This window comes from Sinohyriopsis cumingii, chromosome 10 (assembly GCF_028554795.1).
Source record: "Sinohyriopsis cumingii isolate HCF-2022 chromosome 10, ASM2855479v2, whole genome shotgun sequence".
In the NCBI taxonomy this organism is placed as follows: Eukaryota; Metazoa; Mollusca; class Bivalvia; order Unionida; family Unionidae; genus Sinohyriopsis; species Sinohyriopsis cumingii.
The window spans coordinates 23,397,020-23,421,373 of NC_142970.1; the positions used below are offsets into that span (position 1 = coordinate 23,397,020).

The 24,354-nt window shown below is 34.8% G+C and overlaps 2 protein-coding genes across 3 annotated transcripts in view; both read left to right on the top strand.

The window, feature by feature from the left end:
* Positions 1–17,403, top strand: part of LOC149789719 (uncharacterized) — a 34,258-nt gene extending 16,855 nt beyond the window's left edge. For both annotated transcript variants that reach the window (XM_089971730.1, XM_089971731.1), the window contains exon 3: positions 8,256–17,403. In XM_089971730.1, coding sequence (XP_089827856.1) covers positions 8,575–12,162 — 3,588 coding nt within the window. In that variant the 5' untranslated portion in view covers positions 8,256–8,574 and the 3' untranslated portion in view covers positions 12,163–17,403. The remainder of the gene's footprint in view (positions 1–8,255) is intronic.
* LOC149789720 (uncharacterized) lies at positions 14,517–21,312 on the top strand. Its single transcript, XM_089973105.1, has 3 exons — positions 14,517–14,551; positions 19,211–20,660; positions 21,241–21,312. The coding sequence occupies exons 1-3, from the start codon at positions 14,517–14,519 to the stop codon at positions 21,310–21,312; spliced, it is 1,557 nt and encodes a 518-aa protein (XP_089829231.1).
* The last annotated feature ends 3,042 nt before the right edge of the window (positions 21,313–24,354 follow it).

Here is a 24,354-nt window from a genome sequence, read left to right on the forward strand (position 1 = left end):
AAATTGTCCATCAAAAATGATTTTGGCAGAAATACTCTTGCGGTTTCAGATTAATAGAAGACAGATGGCTGAGGAGAATTTCTGTCCATGTAAATAAATAAGACAGATGGCTGAGGAGAATTTCTGTCCATGTAAATAAAGAAGACAGATGGCTGAGGAGAATTTCTGTCCATGTAAATAAAGAAGACAGATGGCTGAGGAGAATTTCTGTCCATGTAAATAAAGAAGACAGATGGTTGAGGAGAATTTCTGTCCATGTAAATAAAGAAGACAGATGGCTGAGGAGAATTTCTGTCCATGTAAGTAAATAAGACAGATGGCTGAGGAGAATTTCTGTCCATGTAAATAAATAAGACAGATGGCTGAGGAGAATTTCTGTCCATGTAAATAAGTAAGACAGATGGCTGAGGAGAATTTCTGTCCATGTAAATAAAGAAGACAGATGGCTGAGGAGAATTTCTGTCCATGTAAATAAAGAAGACAGATGGCTGAGGAGAATTTCTGTCCATGTAAATAAAGAAGACAGATGGCTGAGGAGAATTTCTGTCCATGTAAATAAAGAAGACAGATGGCTGAGGAGAATTTCTGTCCATGTAAATAAAGAAGACAGATGGCTGAGGAGAATTTCTGTCCATGTAAATAAATAAGACAGATGGCTGAGGAGAATTTCTGTCCATGTAAATAAATAAGACAGATGGCTGAGGAGAATTTCTGTCCATGTAAATAAAGAAGACAGATGGCTGAGGAGAATTTCTGTCCATGTAAATAAAGAAGACAGATGGCTGAGGAGAATTTCTGTCCATGTAAATAAAGAAGACAGATGGCTGAGGAGAATTTCTGTCCATGTAAATAAAGAAGACAGATGGCTGAGGAGAATTTCTGTCCATGTAAATAAATAAGACAGATGGCTGAGGAGAATTTCTGTCCATGTAAATAAAGAAGACAGATGGCTGAGGAGAATTTCTGTCCATGTAAATAAAGAAGACAGATGGCTGAGGAGAATTTCTGTCCATGTAAATAAATAAGGACTGATTTATTAGTCAAGTTATTGACCAAAGACGTTTTCAAATAAGACTGATTATTTTGATTCTCCGGATGATACATGTGCATGATATTTTAATCAGATTTTAAAATTTATTTTGATTTATCATTTGTTTCTTCCTAATATCGTGCATTAATACAAATATATGTTGTTTATTGAACATTTTATGACCATTACATACTGACAGTAATCTAACCAGTATAAGTTGTTTATTTCATATTTGTCCAACGTCATCTACATGGACAAGTTTATAAACGTTTTAAAAAATAAATGATAACGTTTCTCGGTTATAACGATAACGTTTAACGGTTATAATGGTAACGTTTATCGGTTATAATGATAACGTTTATCGGTTATAATGATAACGTTTAACGGTTATAATGATAACGTTTATCGGTTATAACGATAACGTTTATCGGTTATAATGATAACGTTTATCGGTTATAATGATAACGTTTATCGGTTATAATGATAACGTTTAACGATTATAATGATAAAGTTTCTCGGTTATAATGATCTACGTCCCATCTGAAATAGTATACACATTCGTCACTGTTGGAATAAATACATTCAGGATTGCTTGAAAGTCACATGCAGAGGTCATAACAAATTACTCAGTAGGTTAAACTTCTACCACAGCGTCAACTTTCAGTACTTGTGTTCACTATTCATTTCTTAAAACTTTGTAAAGGGTGACTGTCATCTTAATCGTTAGGCCACAATTATGAAGTGGAGACCTGTTGTGCTACTATGCCCGGGTTGGGCGTTGGTGGTTGCACATATACATAAGTATAGCCTCACAGCAACACAAAATATTATATATTTGTTATTGTTCCTAGGCAACAGTTCAGAGTGAGTATCATATCATCTACACCCTGTGAGGCGCTAATACGGCTAATTTTGTACATATACGGTAATTATACATTTGATGCATCTTGACGTCCTCATGACGTCATCATTTAACATGTGAGGGGATGCATCTTAACGTCCTCATGACGTCCTCATTTAATACGACGTCCTCATTTAACATGTGAGGGGATTTATCTTGACATTCTCATGACGTCCTCATTTAATATGACGTCCTCATTTAACATGTGATTGGATGCATCTTGACGTTCTCATTTAACATGACGTCCTCATTTAACATGTGAGGAGATGCATCTTGACGTTCTTATGACGTCCTCATGACGTCCTCTTTAACATGACGTCCTCATTTAACATGTGAGGGGATGCATCTTGACGTCCTCATTTAACATGTGAGGGGATGCATCTTGACGTCATCATGACGTCCTCATTTAACATGTGATGGGATGCATCATGACGTCCTCATTTGACATGTGAGGGGATTTATCTTGACGTCCTCATTTAACATGTGAGGGGATGCATCTTGAAGTCCTTTTGACAAAAGTTTGGCATTGTGACATTTCACGCTCTACTTTGGTTGAATTTGTGTTGTAGACTATTCACGCTAGAATATCAGTAATTGATTGTATGCATCTCTGTTTGTCATACAGATATCCAATAAAACCAGAACAGTGATCAAATCTTAAATTTTGCTGCAATAGTTTGTTGTTTTTTATGGGGAGGCACGATGTACTCTCTTATGTATATTTTATATTGCTTTTTTGATTTTTGTCACGACTGAGGTTTGTGCCTACATGATTTCTGTCATGTTTGTAAAGAGTTAAAAAGATGTTTAATTAAAAGCAAGTTTAAAACCTGACCCTGTTTTTGAGTTAGTGAATATTTCCAGTAGATATTATCAAGTTTGAGTCTTGGATTCGACCAATGTGGGTATGTGAGAAAGGTTGCCAGTAGCTTCTCGTGGGTCGGTGGTTCTTCCCGGGGTTTTCGCGGGTTCTTCCTCCACGATTAATACTGGCCACCATACATAGCCTATCGTGTGCTGAAAAATGGCGTTAAACCCCACAACAACAACAAGACATTATCAAAATGCTCTGTTGCATTGTACGTCAGGTGACTGTTTGTAAATCAAGTGGTTTGGTAAACAATTATTCATCCCCATTTAATATTAATCTCTGAGAATCTTTGATCACAGTGTATAGTTGTGTTCAGATATAATTTGAGATGAATTATTGTTTAATTATTCATTAGAATTACAAATTGCTTATTGACTCTTTGAACTAAAACACTCCTTTGTAATTATTGAAAATCATTCGAAACATTTCGGATTATATTGTGGTACGTCAATACATCCATAACTCTTAGTACATCATGACATTCAAGATTAGCGGAATTCATTCAGAACATTCTTTTCTTTTGGATTTGTGATTATTTAGGATTATTTTGGATTTATTGTTTTAAGTGTGGTTTTAATTTTCATCTTGTGTTCCATATTGATTTTACTAAACCTTTTGAATTTTCTTCCTTATGTTCCACAGTTTAACACCATAGAGTCGTAACAACACATAATGCTATACCGAGATTATAAAATTTGCGTGAATACATGTTGGCGAGTAATACACCAGCATTACAAAAGATGGTCACTATGACCCATACTTCACACTTAACACCTTCGGTTAAATTGTGTGTTTTAGGTATACGTATCGAGTTATGTCCATGGTGGAATCATCAAGTTAGATAATTGTATCTATCAGTTAGAAACTCTTGTATGAAGAAAGGTCAGTGTGAAATACATCTCACGTTTTACTTTTATGTTCATTATCAAACAGATTTTTGTACCCTGTGTAGGTACTGTTATACATATACCTGTGAAACGTAAAAGTTAAGGCATCTTCAAGGATACTAAAAGTTCAGGTACCATTGAGGGAAAAAATACTAATCTGACTCTACGGTGACTCACATTTCAAGTGTCTGTGATTGCTGCTCAGTCTTATTTTTAAAAAAATCTGTATGCTTCTGTCAAGAAACAAGATGGTTGTTCACATCCCTATATGTATGCTGTACAAAATGGTCGCTATGCCCTACATTTCACATTTTTGCTGGGTCAGGTAACGTTTTGCGATTAGCTCACGAGCAATATATGTTGTTCGTGGATACATCTTGACAAGTGCTAGACCGTGCAGAAGGAACTCTCTGTTATCGTTATTTTATGTTTAAGTGAGTATTTCATTGTTGGGGGTTTACACTATTTATTTGGTTTTATTTATGTAATTAAATTGGATGATTGGACGCTTCTTGTCGAATTCTTATATGTTGGCAATGAAGTTGATTGATTATGCATGAATTAAGCTTGTAATGCTTCCACTTCAAGGTTTCTCCAACGCCTGAGAGTTTCACCCATTACAATATAGGTTGTGGGTGTGGACAAAAATCATAGCCTCTGAAGCAGATTTTAAGAACAAGGATATATATATATAATTGACTGACTGAATTATCTCTAGTATGATCTCTTGGAATGTTTTTTTTATCAATTGTGTGTTGTCTAGTATGCCCTGTGTGTGTATGGATGGATGGATGTATGTATGTATGTTTGTGTGTACGTATGTATGTATGCATGTATGTGTGTGTGATTGTGTGTGTATCTATATATGTATGTATGTATCTGTATGTGTGTGTGATTCTGTGTGTATGTATGTATATATGTGTGTGTGTGTGTGTATGTATGTGTGTGTATGTATGTATGTATGTATGTATGTGGGTTAATATCAGTAGAGGTTATATAGTGTCGATTAAGGTTTAGGTTCTCCAAATGTAAATATGAAATATGAACAAATTAAAAGAAAACTAGAAAAGGAGCCAACATTTTGGTTCGGCAATGTTTACAGTGGCTGCTAGAGAATTTTTAGATTTGAGCTTCCTGTACTCTGGTTGTTTTCGATCCAGAATGTATTAGTAGGTCAGGGGTCCCGAGTGGCCGAGTGGTCTAAAGCGCTCACCGTTACGGATCACTGCCATCTCACCACTGTCTGCGTGTGTTCCAGTCTCGGATTCAGCCAATATGGGTGAGAAAGCTTGCCAGTAGCTTCTCGTGGGTCGGTGATTCTTTGCGGGGGCATTCCAGGGTTCTTCCTCCACCATTAACACTGGCCGCCATGTTTAGCCTATCCTGTGCTGAATTTTTGGCGTTAAACCCTACAACAACAACCACCACAACAAAAACAATTAGTAGGTCATATTGATTTTGCCCAATACAGAGAATACGGGATTTTGTGAGTTTCTATTGATGTGCTAACGCCAACGCTTTTAACCCCAGTTCCACAATTTTGCTAGGCCTGGAACGAGATTTTCATGGAATCTGGAAAAGTAATTTGGTTAGCTGATGAGATGAGATAGTATGATACCTCACTGCGAGGTTGAGATGACATCATATTTCGCATCAACATTACGGTTATTTCCTTGGCTACTTTAAATTTCCTGGAACATCGCCATTGTACAAAGTTATTGTTTAATGACACGCCGCGGTGGCCATTTTAAAAGTCGCAGTATTCAGCCTCAGTTAATATCAGTATATTACACGATAAAGACCAGGACACAGTGACTAGAGATCAACTAAACATACATGGTCCAAACAAAACATGCAAAACAGAGAATGTTATTTATCTCATCACATGTAAGATCTGTCGCCTTTATTATATCGGAGAAACTGAAAAGCTACACAAGCGGATCAACCTTCATAGATCTGATTGGATGACAAAGCTCTACAGAAGCTCGGTCGCAGAACACTTCTCCTCCCCATGCCACACTTTCAGTGATATAACACTTATTGCAATTGCTCAGAACCCCAGCTGGAGTTCCCAAACCAGGAAAGAAAAGGAATTTTACTGGATACGCCGCTTTAGAACATTGAAACTAAGCGGTTTAAACCAAGAAGACTAGAAAAAATAGCCATGCGCAAATAAAATTATCTTTTGTAGCCGACACATTTTCTTTTAAATAATTCCCTAAATTTGCTTTATACCCTATAATGACTAATAACTATGAAATATCCGGGATATAATTTGTGCGTATATACATTTACATAAAACAACAGATGTCCTTATGGCTTATCGATTTCTAGGTCAATACAAATATTTTTCAGCATGCGCAACAAGTTGAAATAAACTAGCTGAAACATATGCATTTAAAGGTTTAATTCATGTAGAGATAGCCATGTAAAGTTTTGCAAACACAACGGTTTTTGTGTTTTATTTGTTTGTCTTGTCTTTGTTTTGTATTTGCCTTTGAAAAAGACTCATTACGAGTCGAAAGCGCTTAGGCTAGTTAGATACTAGATTTGCCTTGACCGTTGTCAGTTTATTGCATTTATCTTAACCTTGCTGGATCCAGTGCATTTGAAAGGACTGTTATTCGACGTATGATTTGTATTCTTTATATATATATATATATATATATATATATATATATATATATATATATATATATATATATATATATATATATATATAATGTGTGTTCTCTTATTTAAATTTGCGCTCTAATTCCCAGTATTTCATATTTGCATTTAAAATTGGATTTAAGCAATACTTTATTTTCAAGTAGACAATTTTCTGAGTTATTTTTGCCCTAAAAGCGAATAATAGAAACAAAATTGCAACAAATTTTAACGGAGTAACACGATTATATTATTATAATTGCAAGTTAGTAAAAATGCTTAATCAACTATTCTTAATCAATTTTAAAACAAAGTTTAACTCATTTTTTTAATGCTTTCTAAACGTTCACAGCAATGGTACTTTCAAAGATTTCTAAACATTTGAAACAACCCCTGTACCATGTACATGAGGGCAAATGCACACGTGTCTTCCGATCATAATGTTCGTCATTTCTTTGTTGCGGACAAAACATTACCGTAACTATTCATGCACAGCACGCTAAAATGCCTAAAATTATAGACACGTCTCCTTTAACGCCGGTACTTGAATAAAACCCCTTTTTCCAACCGAATCAACATAGACGTGAGTGCATCTGTTTTTAGAAGGAGGGGATTTCGTAATGGAATCACACACTTTATATAACTTCATTACAACAGTCCACAGTTAAGATTGCAAATTTATGTTTATTTATTTGTCTACGTACTTGTAATAATTTTATGAATTGGTTAAACATTATATGATTTGCTGCTTTTACCATATTTTCACAAATACGAGTCGTCAGAAAACAACTTTGAATTCTACAATATGGCATTGTCCCATACGTTTCTGACTTGTACGATTGCATTTTACAGTTAAACCTTAAAGAACATAATACCCAGGCATTGCTTTCTATGAATTGTATATTTTTCTGAATATATTTGCCCGATAATTTACGAAAACATACAGTCTAATAAACTGGTACTTCCCAGAAATACTATATGCGCCGTTATTTCCCCGTTAGTGGTTCACTTAGAGGCAGTTAAAATATCCAGATCACCGATTCAGGTCTTAAATACAAGCTGATATTTACATACTATTGTTACAGTTTCGAAACACAAGATTGTATGTTTTTTTTCTTTTCTTTATCAGAGGATACCATTCGGAAATCGGGCAGTAATAGTTGCTAACTTTGGAAACGGTTAATCGTCAATCAGCTATCAAAACACATGCCTGTGAACGTGATAGAGTTTGTCAGCATACATGATATCAAAACTAGGTCTAGCTACTGACGAATTGAAGAATACATTTCGCTAAAACAACACCCGATGTAACATGGCTAAGGCGAGGGGCCATCTCAGAAACTATGGTCAGTCAATGTACCTCTAAAAAAAAATCGAATGGCGAAGTAGTTTTCGCATTCCTAACAGAAGAAGGCGAAGTTTACATTTTTTAGGTGACTTAGTTCGCCCACTTCGCCTGTTAGCTTGACCCCTGAGTAGTACATTATTTAGAAAAGTGTACCGGATATTTTAATTTATTATTGAAAAGGTATATGACTCTAAAAACACTAAATAGTGCTGGAAATCATATCAGTATTTTAAGTCCAAACTTCTATATAAATATAAAAATTCAAAACATATAATTGCCCTTTAATTTTAATCATTAATTGGGTTAAATCGTTTATTTTAAAGGGCACTTGTAATCATTCAAAACTGCGATGAAACTCGATACAAATAGTACTAATGTATTTCCAGTTTTTCCCCCTGAAAAAAGCAATAAGAACATTAATAATCTTCTTATCATTATTATTTTTAAACACGATTAATACTGGCCGCCATGTATAGCCTATCGTGTGCTGCAAAATGGCGTTGAAACCTACAACAACATCTTCTTCTTCTTTTTCTTATTATTATTATTATTATTATTATTATTTGCAGATTTCAACGGCAGATTCGAGGAATGATCAACAATGGATAGACTAAGAATCATGAAACTCTTTTTACACCGACATCAAAGATTACAAATGTCTTACAGTGATCACCTTTGGACAATACTCAGCTGTTAACAGTTTCGCCTATTAGAGGACTACGTCATGTTCTCACTCGTTTAACTGTATCACTTTTGGCACCCATAAGTATAGAGAAAAAATGATGTTTTTCAACAAATTTGACTAAGACTGATTACAAGTTACAAAAGCTAATATTTTGCATTCTTTGTACTATTGAAAGGCACGGATATCTGATTGAATGTTTGGAAATGGATGAAACAGTTGTACCTGACAATTTAGTCATTGCTACGACTACGTGGCACACTCCAGTTCTAAGTGACATTCCATTTTTTGCTGGTCAGGTATTAAAAGTTCTTGCTCCAGCGGCTTCCAGTAAATCCATGTTCATGGCAGAGGATGGATATGGAATTCGAGGCAACATACCGAGAGACAAGGTCAGGATAAACCCGGATGTAGTGGAAGAAGATTTATTTCTCATTGACTGTAATAAAGTGATTGCAGAGAAGATGTTATGTCATCAAGAAAATGGGACCTTTCTTATCAGACAAAATCCGCACGAGCCCAACCGAATTGTTGTTAGTGCAAAATTCGATAGTATTCTTCATTTCAGAATACAAAAGCATGGTACAGAATTATATATGTTGAACAAAACGTTTCGGTCCATTCCTGATCTCGTATTAGCCTGTTCAGAAGAGCCTGTCCTAAAAGGCAACGTACTGAAGTCTTGGTTAAAAGCAGCAAACCACCCACTGCCAGATATAGCATGTCCCATAGTTAGCAGAGAGACATTTAGGTCCCGTATCATTGCTGGGCCAGTGATGAAAGCAACCAAATCATATAATTGTTCAGATTCACGGTGTCTGAGGATAAATGAAAACAGTATATACGAAATTCTCAGGGGATGCAAAGATCCTAAGTGGTTGATCGCTAAGGATTCTAAAGGAGATGAGGGATATGTTCCATTAATTTGTTTGGAGTCGTACATTCCCGAGTGGTTTCATGGTCGTCTGGACAGGGAAAAGGCAGAACAACTACTATACCAAACTGGAAGAGATGGGACTTTTCTTGTTCGAGAGAGAATTCAAAACCCTGGCAGCTATGTTCTGTCTGTGTGGTGCCCAGACGAGATAGTTCACATTCAGATTCTGTTCCAAAATGGAGTTCTAGTCACTGGATCCAATTCAAAACTTCCGACCTTTACCAGCGTGTTTGATCTGATTCGACATTACCAGTCAGAGGGCGTGTTTTGGACCCATGATGACAGGTGCGTGAGATTTTTATTTCCTCTAACTTGTGCTGAAGCATCTCTTCCGGGTGAAATACAGCAGATGGATATTGGATCAATTGATTTGTATTTTGAAGCCTTGGAGGAAGGAACGGAAAAGGTGAGCGACATAAGGGTGATGGTATTAGGTCATTATGGCGCAGGTAAAACTAGCCTCACCAGACGGCTGCTGGGTCAGAAAGCTGGAGAGGCAGACAGCACGAATGGTATTGATGTCCATGTGAAGAAATGTAGAGTTAAATTTGACACTGGAGAATGGGAGTACATCTCACAAGTGGATGATGAGGATGAAACAAACGAAAGGCTGGCAAGATTGATCGAGAAAAGAGCATCCCCAATGGATGACAGCTGGGCCAGCAGTGGTACTGCTTCACCAGACTCTTCTGCAAAACATGGTTTCTATTTACCAGATGATGATCAGACATTGGACACTGCGAAACTAGAGATAATGGAGAATAGAGACGAAAAAGAAATTATTCAGCAAGACATTGGCTTCTCAACCCCAAAGGGTTTGATCTTCCACCCAGATGGAATGAGTACTCCTGACAGTGGAAAACATAATTCTGTTTCAAGGACAGAAGGTTCAAATGAAAGCGTGCCATCAAGAGCTCACAACTTGTCTAAAAAGCAACTAAATAAAATTGCAGAGATCCTGCAAAAAGTGGACAAGACAGGAAAAATCGGGATACATCCATGCATGGTTTCCATATGGGACTTTGCAGGTCAATTTATTTTCTATGCTACTCATCAGTTGTTCCTGTGCCCAAGGGCTGTGTATCTACTAGTTTTTGATTTGTCAAAACCGTTAGATTTGGATGTTGTAGATGAAGATTTCCCCTTGCACGGTGTCGATATGCAAAACACAAAAGTCAGCTCTTTTGGTTTGCTCTGGCTTAAGTCAATACACACGTTTTGTGGCACAGTACCGGGACAACCTCCCGTTATTCTTGTCGGAACCCACTTCGACAAGTTAGAGGGAAGTTTCGAATCAAAGAAAGAAAAAGCAGACCTCTACTTCGAAACATTCAGAACCCTGCTGGACAAGTCTCCACTCCTCAAACACATCGTACCGAGTGACTTTTACATTAATGCACTCGATGTAAACTCGTCAGTGGAACCGCTGAGAATGGCTATCCTGAAGGCTGCAAAAGAGTTCAGTGTAAAGGAGATACCTGCTAAATGGATCCCTCTAGAAAGAGCGCTCTTGAAGATGCGCAAAAAGAAAAAACTAGCTACAATCGGAAATATTCTCAGAGCGGACAAGGCAAATGAGGTTTCCATCCGAAACATGGACCAGATACGTTTATTCCTTCGATACCATCACATGATAGGAACCATTGTTTACTTCAATGAAGAAGAATTGAGCATTGAAGACCCAGTAGTCCTTGATCCCCAATGGATAATTGATGCTTTCAAAAGCATAATCACGGCTACAAGATTTTGTCAGATGCATGCAGATCTCAGAGGGTTTTGGACAGATTTGAAAGAGAAAGCAATCTTGCATAACGAGCTGGTCACTGCAATTTGGAGCCAAGACAAAACAACCGGATTTGCCAGGCATAAAGACAAACTCCTGCAGTATATGGAAAAACTTGATATCATTGCAAGGCCGAAAGTTCATTCTGTGGACAGCGGCAGCCTACATGATGCAGGTTACTATTTCGTTCCGAGTTTATTGAGAGCAGGTGGTTCTGATCCTCTACTGTCAGAGTTGGAACACAAGAAAAACAGATCTTCAGCACTATGCATCGTCTTTCATGAAGGGTATGCCCCACCTGCAATATTCCATCGACTTATAGGGGCAAGTCTAAACAAATGGCCGGTGATGGAATTTGATGGACACCCACAGCTTTTTGCTGATACGGCTGCCTTTGACTTGGACTCGTATCATTCGTTCCTTCTTCGTATAGCTGATAATATCATACAGATATGTGTCTACAACCTTTGTGACATGGAACTAGACTATGCTCATTGTGATAAAGTTCGGCGATTTGTGAGGGCGACATTGAAAACTGAACTTGGACGTTACCAGCAAACATCACCATACACACTCTGTGTTCAGTGTGAAGGATCTTCCCTCAAGTCATTGGCATTTCTGAGCTGTAAAGAACTGATGGAGAAACGTATTCTTCCGTGCAAAAGCCATGGCAAAATCCATTCTGTCAAAGCCGAACTTTTACTCAGTTGTTGGTATTCTGACAAGTTTAGAAACACATCTACCGGGACTCAACGGGAAATTTGGTTCGAAAGGACATCCTCAGAATCTCGCTTACGTTCACTCACAGAACTTGATCTCAGCCGAATATCCAAAGGACTTGGAGCTAATTGGGAACTAATAGGAGTCGCTTTAGGTGTTTCACAAGCACAAATTGATCAAAGCAAACTTGAAAATCCTCATTCCGTTGCTGTCCAGATCTTTGATGTCCTTATGAAATGGAAGAGAAAGATGCCAAAAGAAGCTACTGTCGATGCTTTGATTCAAGCTCTTTTGGAGACACAGAGTGTTCACGTCGACTGGGAGGTGGTGAAAAATGTCGTAGATCGTATATAAGTGGTTCATTCTGGATCAAGAGTGTAGTGCTGTTAATAAGTCGTAGTCGTGCCTTGGACAAAGAGGTTGTCAACGTATTCTCGATGTCTATGCCAAAAAAGGAAAAGAAACATATAAGCTAAACAGCCTTATGTAAAGACAAGCACATCCTCAGGGTACTCCCCAGTAATTACTGAACATGTTTGATGTTGAATAGTTTGCAGTCTTTGCAGTCTTTCAGAGGAATCAATAGTTCAGCTTTGTTGGTCATTTGTTTCAGGTTGCTGAGTAGTAGTTCGGCTAGACGTTTTTGATTAGGGTGAGTAATTGCGCAGTGTTAGCGCAAGTTGCATTGTGAGAGCATGTTACTATAAAGGTCCCACAAGGCAATATAAATTATGTTAAGTATACATCTCAACTTTGAGTTGACATGTACATGGATTGGTCTGAAATTTCCCATGATTCGTTTTTTTGGTGGCCATTTTATTTGTGATACAAATATTTAAAGTTATGTCCTGTAAGACACACATTACTAAAATGCTAAAAGCTCTTAAAATGCTGTTACATTAATACCAGCATAAGAGAGTCTCGTTTATTAAGAAATACTATTCCGAAAAGTATGAACTGATTCTGGTAATAGAGCAATTTTTGCCTTTTTTAAAAACATAGTTTTGAACTTTTGGCACGAATAACTAGTAAAATAAATCAATTTGAGCGGAACGAAAAAAAACCCCAACAGTTGAATTAGTTATAGGCATATCTGTTTTATTAAGCAGATGAGCTTGTTAGATTTGCAGGTCGTTTGAACAACTTTTCATTTATTTATTTTTAAATTCTTTAACAGCAATTATTGTACATATACATTTTCCTTTCGCAAAAAACATTCATAGAATATTCATAGAAATACTACTTCAGGAAGACATATTCATTTTATGCAAGTTTATATTTACCTGTATATGACATGGTTTTATTTTCATGAAATTTAGCAAATATATATGTAAAGTTTTCCCTTTTTGGACTTGAGCTATTATCTCTCCCATATATGCATTAACAACATATATATGTATGTGTATTTTAAGCACAAAATCCATTTTGATAGTGGTATTAAAATGTGTAAGAGAACAGCTACGGTGGCCTAGTGTTTAAAGCGTCCGCCTCGGATGCAGGAGGTCGTGGGTTCGATCCCCGGCCGAGTCATACCAAAGACTTAGAAAAATGGTACTAACAGCTGCCTCGCTTGGCGCTCAGCATTAAGAGGCTAGCGTTAGGACTGGTCGGCCTGGTGTCAGGATAATGTGACTGTGTGGGACATCATGCTACATGTCTGCGGCATGATGTTCCAGTGCTAGACATCACTTTAAACTGCCACACTGCAGACATGGTAGCGATATGACTGATTTTTTTTAAAGCTACGTTAAAAATCAAAATCACACATACACACATACACACACACAGATGTGTAAGCAAGTTAATTCTTATAGGAAAACATGCAATTAGAATTAGTTTGAGCCCCAAAATATATTTTTGGAGGGGGTATAAGACATAATTTAATACTTTTGTATTCTGATATAATTTTATATCATCCAATGTCTTAACTCTCATTTGCTGTTTTTAAAAATGCTGCATTATTTGGATATATTGCTGCACTAGCCGCTGATTTAAAAAAGCCCGACTCTGATTAGGTATTAAATAGAATAACAAAATAATAATTATCACTTGTCTTTATATAACCAAGAGTCCAATACGAATTATTAGTATTCACAATGGATTTTGGTTGTTTAAGATTACAAGGCAAATGTGCTGGAAGATGTTGACTAAATGGATAAATTTACTGGAAAATTCTGTACAAATTGGTGATTTAGAACACCGTATATTCTTGCAGTAGAAACGAAAATGCACCCAGCATAGGACCAAATACATTGGGTTCATTATTAATTGGCAATCTAAAAAAAGAGAAAACTGCAAGAAAATGTAATCACCATTTTAAATGATTTTCTAGTATATATCAGCATATTCAATTTTAATCACCATTTGTGAATTTGGCGATTGCTTGTAGAAACCAAAGTTGTGCCGTTCCATATGAAAACGCTGACAAATGTATACATGTGCCAATATAAATGTTCAAATAGTGATACTATTTTTTAATAAATGAATTAATAGATATTGTTTTTATAAACAAATTTATAAATTTTTTATATTGCCTATATATCAAACCACTCCATTAATGACATTAAGTATAACGCCATAGTTGTCTGCATGGATCATGCATTTATTGTTGTTGTTTTATTGAACCAAATCCCGTTATCTTTTGTATTTTTCATTTAATTAATCTACAATGATTGCTTCTTAACTAAAGATAAGAATACATGAAAAGCATGGGATACCAGTTGAAGAATCTGCGTATTATCTGGTAAATTTAATGACATTTTATGATACGAGCTGAACTATTTACATCAGTTTTGTTGAACAGAAAATTTGAATTATCAATTGATATAAAACTACTCTAAATCCACGTTGTTTGAAAATCACGCCATACTTAAACTCCTTCCGCTAGAAACAGAAATTTGACGAACTACTGTGCCGCAATGCAGCAATGAATCGTGATAGAAATCAACAGTTTTGTAATGAGCTTTTTTGAAGCAGTTCGTTCTGTAGTGGATCATTTGTTTCGACATTGGCAGGTACAGCAGAGTCAAACAGTCATAGTCAGTCACACTAAGATTTGGCTTCGTTTGATGTGAAATGCTTTCCTAAAAGAAAGCAATTTTGGTGGTGGAGAAATAGTTACAGGAGAAATTAGTAGTTTTTAAAAACATCCAGTGGTGTATTGATTGACAAACAAAAACTGTTGATGCCCAAATAAAACATCCGAAGGAATGTTTCCTGGATTTAGAATTTGCAGCTTTTTACCAAAGTATCAATATACCAGAAGATCTCTTATTTTAGTACTGGTGATGATGCTATTTAATTTTATACCCGTGGATCGACTATCTCTTGGTACTGGTGATGATTCTGTTGAATGCTACACTCGAGGATCTCGTATCTTGGTACTGGTAATGATGATGGTACCCGAGGATCTATTGTAGTGCTGGCGATGATGCTATTGAATTTTATACCTGAGGATCTATTATCGTAGTGTTGGTAATGATGATGTTGAATTTTATACCCGATCTATTATCATAGTGTTGGTGATGATGCTATTGAATTTTATACCCGATCTATTATCGTAGTGTTGGTGATGATGCTATTGAATTTTATACCCGATCTAGTATCGTAGTACTGGTGATGATGCTATTACATTTTATACCCTAGGATCTATTATTTTAGTACTGGTGATGATGCTATTGAATGTTATACCCGAGGATCTGTTATCGTAGTACTGGTGATGATGCTATTGAATTTTATACCCGAGGATCTGTTATCGTAGTACTGGTGATGATGCTGTTGAATTTTATACATGAGGATCGCCTGGTTACTATTATGAAAAATGTCACCAAAAAGGGAATTAAAAAAAGACACCCATTAGCAGCATTTCAAAGAGGTGGAATCAATTCTACTTTATAATAAATTATTTTTATGGGTTTGGAACTAGACTTAATTTGTTTTTCTTGTCATTCCTTTTGTTTTACTTGCTGGACATGTTTCAGAAGGAGTGTGTGTATGGTCAGATACTGTAAATTTAACGACATTGTTAGATACTGTAAATTTGACGACATTGTCAGATACTGTAAATTTGGCGACACTGTCAGATACTGTAAATTTGACGACATTGTCAGATACTGTAAATTTGACGACATTGTCAGATACTGTAAATTTGGCGACATTGTCAGATACTGTAAATTTGACGACATTGTCATATACTGTAAATTTGACGACATTGTCAGATACTGTAAATTTGACGACATGGTCAGATACTGTTAATTTGGCGACATCGTCAGATACTGTAAATTTGGCGACATGGTCAGATACTGTAAATCTCCCAAATTGGTCTTTATGTTATTTTATATCCTTTTGAATATAGCATACTAGTATGGCATTTTACCTCATCAAATGCAGCAAAAAGAGCAAACTTTAAATTTTAGAAAGCAAGTATTAGAAGTGAGGAAATGTAACCAACATTACATTGTTAACGGTTAATTGGTACTAATACTAGGAAATACATTTACATTGTCTACAGCTCACTGTTGTCTGATCTGGCATAGTATTCTCCGAATCAAAATGTGTTTGTGTTTATTTTGAAAATCAATAACTAAATGATCTAGGACTTGGAGAAACTTGGATCAAAACCAGTCTGCTGACAATACAATAAATGTACAAAGGCATTATAAAATCACTTGTCAAACAACATGCATATGACAGATTGGTTCAGGGTTTTCATTCGGGGCTGGAAAAATGCTCAAGATATTGGCTATATGCAAATTTATTTATTGGGGTTCTGATACAGAATCCTTTTTAATTTGATTGCAGTACAAAATTTTTAAAACTATTTCAAATTCAGAAGGTCATCACATAATTTACGTATTGAAACCGATTGATGAAAATACACATACTACTCGTATTGAAGTCACATTATGTCCTTTTTGTTATATATATATATATATATATATATATATATATATATATATATATATTATATATATAACTTTTTCGTTGATTGTAAAATTTATTTTCATTTTCAAATTAAATACAAAGATTATCGCGTTTTTGGGTCAAGACTACTGTGTACAAATTCACAGAATTATTAATTTATCAGTATATTCATGTTATGAGAATTCTGGGTAATTTCATATGCACAGCAATAATCATAGGGTCTTAGAGTCTGATTATATGAATTATAGTCAGGTTAGCTGCTACTATCATGTCGATGTTTTTTTCTGATTGATAACCATATTGTTGAATGTATTGATAGCCATGTTGTTGAATGTATTGATAACCATGTTGTTGAATGTATTGATAACTATGTTGATGAATGTATTGATAACCATGTTGTTGAATGTATTGATAACCATGTTGTTGAATGTATTGATAACCATATTGTTGAATGTATTGATAACTGTGTTGTTGAATGTATTGATAACCATGTTGTTGAATGTATTCATAACCATATTGTTGAATGTAATGATAGCCATGTTGTTGAATGTATTGATAACCATGTTGTTGAATGTATTGATAACCATGTTGTTGAATGTATTGATAACCATGTTGTTGAATGTATTGATAACCATATTGTTGAATGTATTGATAGCCATGTTGTTGAATGTATTGATAACCATGTTGTTGAATGTATTGATAACCATGTTGTTGAATGTATTGATAACCATGTTGTTGAATGTATTGATAACCATATTGTTGAATGTATTGATAACCATATTGTTGAATGTATTGATAGCCATGTTGTTGAATGTATTGATAACCGTGTTGTTGAATGTATTGATAACCATGTTGTTGAATGTATTGATAACCATATTGTTGAATGTAATGATAACTGTGTTGTTGAATGTATTGATAACCATGTTGTTGAATGTATTGATAACTGTGTTGTTGAATGTATTGATAACCATGTTGTTGAATGTATTGATAACCATATTGTTGAATGTATTGATAACTGTGTTGTTGAATGTATTGATAACCATGTTGTTGAATGTATTGATAACTGTGTTGTTGAATGTATTGATAACCATGTTGTTGAATGTATTGATAACCATATTGTTGAATGTATTGATAGCCATGTTGTTCAATGTATTGATAACCGTGTTGTTGAATGTATTGATAACCATGTTGTTGAATGTATTGATAACCATATTGTTGAATGTATTGATAACTGTGTTGTTGAATGTATTGATAACTGTGTTGTTGAATGTACTGATAACCATGTTGTTGAATGTATTGATAACCATATTGTTGAATGTATTGATAGCCATGTTGTTGAATGTATTGATAACCGTGTTGTTGAATGTATTGATAACCATGTTGTTGAATGTATTGATAACCATATTGTTGAATGTATTGATAACTGTGTTGTTGAATGTATTGATAACCATCTTGTTGAATGTATTGATAGCCATGTTGTTGAATGTATTGATAACTGTGTTGTTGAATGTATTGATAACTGTGTTGTTGAATGTATTGATAACCATGTTGTTGAATGTATTGATAGCCATATTGTTGAATGTATTGATAACCATGTTGTTGAATGTATTGATAACCATGTTGTTGAATGTATTGATAGCCATGTTGTTGAATGTATTGATAACCATGTTGTTGAATGTATTGATAACCATGTTGTTGAATGTATTGATAACCATGTTGTTGAATGTATTGATAACCATGTTGTTGAATGTATTGATAGCCATATTGTTGAATGTATTGATAACTGTGTTGTTGAATGTATTGATAACCATGTTGTTGAATGTATTGATAACCATGTTGTTGAATGTATTGATAACCATGTTGTTGAATGTATTGATAGCCATGTTGTTGAATGTATTGATAGCCATATTGTTGAATGTATTGATAACTGTGTTGTTGAATGTATTGATAACCATGTTGTTGAATGTATTGATAACCATGTTGTTGAATGTATTGATAACCATATTGTTGAATGTATTGATAACTGTGTTGTTGAATGTATTGATAACTGTGTTGTTGAATGTATTGATAGCCATATTGTTGAATGTATTGATAACCATGTTGTTGAATGTATTCGTAGCCATATTGTTGAATGTATTGATAACCATGTTGTTGAATGTATTGATAACCATGTTGTTGAATGTATTGGTAGCCATATTGTTGAATGTATTGATAACCATATTGTTGAATGTATTGATAACCATGTTGTTGAATGTATTGATAACCATATTGTTGAATGTATTGATAGCCATGTTGTTGAATGTATTGATAACCATGTTGTTGAATGTATTGATAGCCATATTGTTGAATGTATTGATAACTGTGTTGTTGAATGTATTGATAACCATGTTGTTGAATGTATTGATAGCCATGTTGTTGAATGTATTGATAACCATGTTGTTGAATGTATTGATAACCATATTGTTGAATGTATTGATAGCCATGTTGTTGAATGTATTGATAACCATGTTGTTGAATGTATTGATAACCATGTTGTTGAATGTATTGATAACCATATTGTTGAATGTATTGATAGCCATGTTGTTGAATGTATTGATAACCATATTGTTGAATGTATTGATAGCCATGTTGTTGAATGTATTGATAGCCATGTTGTTGAATGTATTGATAACCGTGTTGTTGAATGTATTGATAGCCATATTGTTGAATGTATTGATAGCCATATTGTTGAATGTATTGATAACCATGTTTTTGAATGTATTGGTAGCCATATTGTTGAATGTATTGATAACCATGTTGTTGAGTGTACTGATAACCATGTTGTTGAATGTATTGGTAGCCATATTGTTGAATGTATTGATAACCATGTTGATGAATGTATTGGTAGCCATGTTGTTGAATGTATTGATAACCATGTTGTTGAATGTATTGGTAGCCATATTGTTGAATGTATTGGTAGCCATATTGTTGAATGTATTGATAACCATGTTGTTGAATGTATTGGTGGCCATATTGTTGAATGTATTGATAACCATGTTGTTGAATGTATTGATAACCATATTGTTGAATGTATTGGTAGCCATATTGTTGAATGTATTGGTAGCCATATTGTTGACAACCATGTTGTTGAATGTATTGGTAGCCATATTGTTGAATGTATTGATAACCATATTGTTGAATGTATTGATAACCATGTTGTTGAATGTATTGATAGCCATGTTGTTGAATGTATTGATAGCCATATTGTTGAATGTATTGATAGCCATATTGTTGAATGTATTGATAGCCATGTTGTTGAATGTATTGATAGCCATGTTGTTGAATGTATTGATAGCCATATTGTTGAATGTATTGATAGCCATATTGTTGAATGTATTGATAACCATGTTTTTGAATGTATTGGTAGCCATATTGTTGAATGTATTGATAACCATGTTGTTGAGTGTACTGATAACCATGTTGTTGAATGTATTGGTAGCCATATTGTTGAATGTATTGATAACCATGTTGATGAATGTATTGGTAGCCATGTTGTTGAATGTATTGATAACCATGTTGTTGAATGTATTGGTAGCCATATTGTTGAATGTATTGGTAGCCATATTGTTGAATGTATTGATAACCATGTTGTTGAATGTATTGGTGGCCATATTGTTGAATGTATTGATAACCATGTTGTTGAATGTATTGATAACCATATTGTTGAATGTATTGGTAGCCATATTGTTGAATGTATTGGTAGCCATATTGTTGATAACCATGTTGTTGAATGTATTGGTAGCCATATTGTTGAATGTATTGATAACCATATTGTTGAATGTATTGATAACCATGTTGTTGAATGTATTGATAGCCATGTTGTTGAATGTATTGATAGCCATATTGTTGAATGTATTGATAACTGTGTTGTTGAATGTATTGATAACCATGTTGTTGAATGTATTGATAACCATGTTGTTGAATGTATTGATAACCATGTTGTTGAATGTATTGATAACCATGTTGTTGAATGTATTGATAACCATGTTGTTGAATGTATTGATAGCCATATTGTTGAATGTATTGATAACCGTGTTGTTGAATGTATTGATAACCATATTGTTGAATGTATTGATAACCATGTTGTTGAATGTATTGATAACCATGTTGTTGAATGTATTGATAACCATGTTGTTGAATGTATTGATAACCATGTTGTTGAATGTATTGATAACCATATTGTTGAATGTATTGATAACCATGTTGTTGAATGTATTGATAACCATGTTGTTGAATGTATTGTTGAATAATGTAAATTGCCCTGAACATTATTAATAATGACTTATATTTACAGCTGAAATAGAAAGCTTAATATATTTCAAGTCCTCTTCCAATTGAACCATGCCAATATATATATATATATATATATATATATATATATATATATATATATATATATATATATATATATATTTATATACTCCTTATATTTTTTTACATGTTTGTACCACTTATCAATTATATGCATAGGATAATGTTTATGATGCCCTTTCCCCTTTCCGTGGCCAGCTGGCTTTCTGCAATAAACCTCGATGTGTATAGATGGAAGAATAACACACTGGTTTCATTTTCTGTTCAAGTTAGAGGCAAACATACTTTAGAATAGACACATGCTCAAGGATGTACTTTTATATTTTAATAGTCAGGACTGTTCTCTAACATATAGAGGCATACGTACCGGGTTTGTTTCTAGTTGTTTAGATATGCTGTTTTGATAGCACCAATTATCCAAATCGAATACCAAATATAGAGATATTGGGTAAAGTAAATATACTTGACTACCGTCATGCTGGGTAGCATAGTCCCAATTGGGCCTCTTGATTTCTATGATATTCTTTTGATTGGTCGTGGCAAAATGTTTCATTTTTCAAAGAATGCAAACATCGTATAAAGACTACTACGTCATAAAAAGGAAGTTGCGATGTGTTTATTTTTCGTATCTCAGAGATAGCCTCTTTCGGTATGTAGAACTTTTTTATGTTGTTAATAAATTACGGAAAATTGAAATTAGTGCGAAATGGTTGTATAATTTGTTAGGATATTATCAAGCCTTAATTGTTTCGTAATGCAGTGTCTTTTTTTCTTCTCTTCTTTAATTTGCATTACTGGTCATAGACCAGAGAAGAGGTAAATGGGATGGTTGTCCTTTTGTTGGTCGTTCCTTCAACTTACCGCCGTCAGTTTACAACTGATTTTCTCTACTTCTAAATTATTTGGAGGACTGCCATGAAACCTGACATACACATTCATCCCAAGGTCTAGTTGGTCGTCAGGGAAAACAGTGTCACTTGGACATCAGATGTAGCCACTTGAGCGGCCAAATTTAAAACTACACTATCGCTAATTAGCTTGAATAGGTGGTTATATCAACAAGGGGTTTTCACTAGATGATTTTTTATGATGTCTAATTGTTACTAATGAAAACAGTGCTGATTTGATTTCCAAAGAAACCCGTGTGGCCGAGTGACCTAAGTCTCTCCTTTTTACAGATCACTGATATATAACTATTGTCTACGGACATTGTAGATATAATTGAGACAGCTTGTCAGTAACTTTCTCGTGGGTTGATGGTTATTCCCTGGATTTTACTCCACCAGATATATAGTCCGCCATGAAATAGCCTATCATGTGATGAAAAATGGCGTTAAAAACAAGCAGCCAACCAACCAACCGACTGACTGGCAACATGGCCGCCATTTTTGAATCTTGTTATCGCTACTTAACCTTTAACGGAAGTCATGCCAACATGGGGTTTCATAACAAAGCATGTCTTCTGCTCTAGTCCCAAATTAAAATTATGCTTATCGATAGCCATTATCATCACTTATGGCATACATCTTGAAAATCTTATATCCTGAACCTTTTGAACAGATAGTCATATGGACATTTCAGTTTCGCCAAACATGTTCTATCTAGTTGATCCTAGATGAAAATGGTGCCGATCTTGCATCCAGTATGGATGTCACGATGGACATAATGAAACGGTTGTTATAGTTTGTTTAAGCATTAAACATTTCAAAGAAAGCAAGGGTTTTGGATTCATGAAAATGGAAATTGTATTTTGGTCAGTGGAATGTCAATCGCTTGGAGGCACTTCTCTTTAAATCATCTGAAAGTACAATGACTGTTTTTCACATTTTTTCCAATTTTATTAGGAATATTCATTAAGACTTTATTTCAGATAGCTGTTTTATTCCCCTATGAATATATACATACGTATTTTACCCAAGAACACCATTTGAATCTCAAAGTACGATTCCTCATTTTTGTCAAATAGTACAATTTTATACTGTTTTTTTTTTATTTATTAAAACCAATTTCCAGGATATGCGAGTGATCTCTAATTAAATATAATCCGTTTTTCATTCTCTCTCTCTCTCTCTCTCTCTGGCTGTCTGTATTCCTCACTCATATATGTGTGTGTGTGTGTGTGTGTCTTTGATATCATATTACTTGCAAGTTGACCACAACAGACGAGCTCCATTTGTCCATCATCTAGCATACCCACCCCACCCCCTGTCCTGATATTGAGACCTTGACATATTTGCTATCCACATTTCCAGCGATAGCTTCGTCAACTTTGAGTTTTAGGCCTCCTTTAAGAAGCGTGTGAAAGGACCGTTACAAAATTTCGTGTATTGATTTATTTTAAAATTCTGCAGAGAATTACAGCATCAAGATCACAGCGATTGATTCTCACTTTAAATTGTTTCTTTTTGTTACATGCGCATCCTTTAAACTCTTATTTTATCCTCATTAGTACCATATTTTTGACAGCTATCAAAAGCAAGAAGATCCTTTTTACATACCTTTTCTTTCAATGGCACCGATGCCATTACATGCGTAGTCATTAAACTTTGAAGTGACATTTATCTCTAAGAAACATACATTACTGACCTCACCAAAGGTAGGTCTCGGTAACCTTTAATTTTCAACGATCACTGTCCTTGTTTTGATCCACTCCTTCCGATAGTGGGATGAGATGCTGCACAGTGCATTCAGTCGAATGCATCATTTAATTGCTTTAAAAAAAATAGGTTATTGTTTCGTTTCCATACTTTACAGAGATTGGTCACAAAGTGCTGAGTTACACCATCTTATGGTGGAAGTAATGCTACCTAATATAAGAACAATCTATTAGGGTCAAATGAATGAAGATGAAAGTTGGCTTCGAAGAGAAATTGATAAAACATGTATATCAATATTGTTTGCTTGATCTTTTTCCGTAATTAAAGGCAGAGTTTTGACCCACGTGACTATTGTCATGCCTTTTTTTAAGATACTTACTAAAAGGTCAGTTCAAGGACTAACGTTGTTTACAAGTTGATATGTTTTGGAAGCGAAGTTGTTGACAATTGTTTTTTGAAACTGCTATTGCGACATAGGTCAAGTGGTAATGTATATCAAGAGTATTTGTCAGCAAAGTCTTCATTCCTTTTTAAAAGCAGTCTGTGGAATCATTTTCAGTTGTGGTCAGATGTAATTTAAGAGGAATTATTTGTTCTAATTATTCAGTAGAGTGACACATTGCTCACTGACACTGAGCTAAGACATTACTGTGGTATTATTGAAAAAAAAATGGAA

Bases quoted from the DNA above. Each gene is read 5' to 3' on its own strand.
- LOC149789720 (XM_089973105.1), top strand. From the start codon at position 14,517: ATGGGATACCAGTTGAAGAATCTGCGTATTATCTG. The intron at 14,552-19,210 runs GTAAATTTAATG...ATGTATTGATAG, and splicing joins AAGAATCTGCGTATTATCTG to CCATGTTGTTGAATGTATTG. The intron at 20,661-21,240 runs GTTGTTGAATGT...TTATATGCATAG, and splicing joins TTGAATGTATTGATAACCAT to GATAATGTTTATGATGCCCT.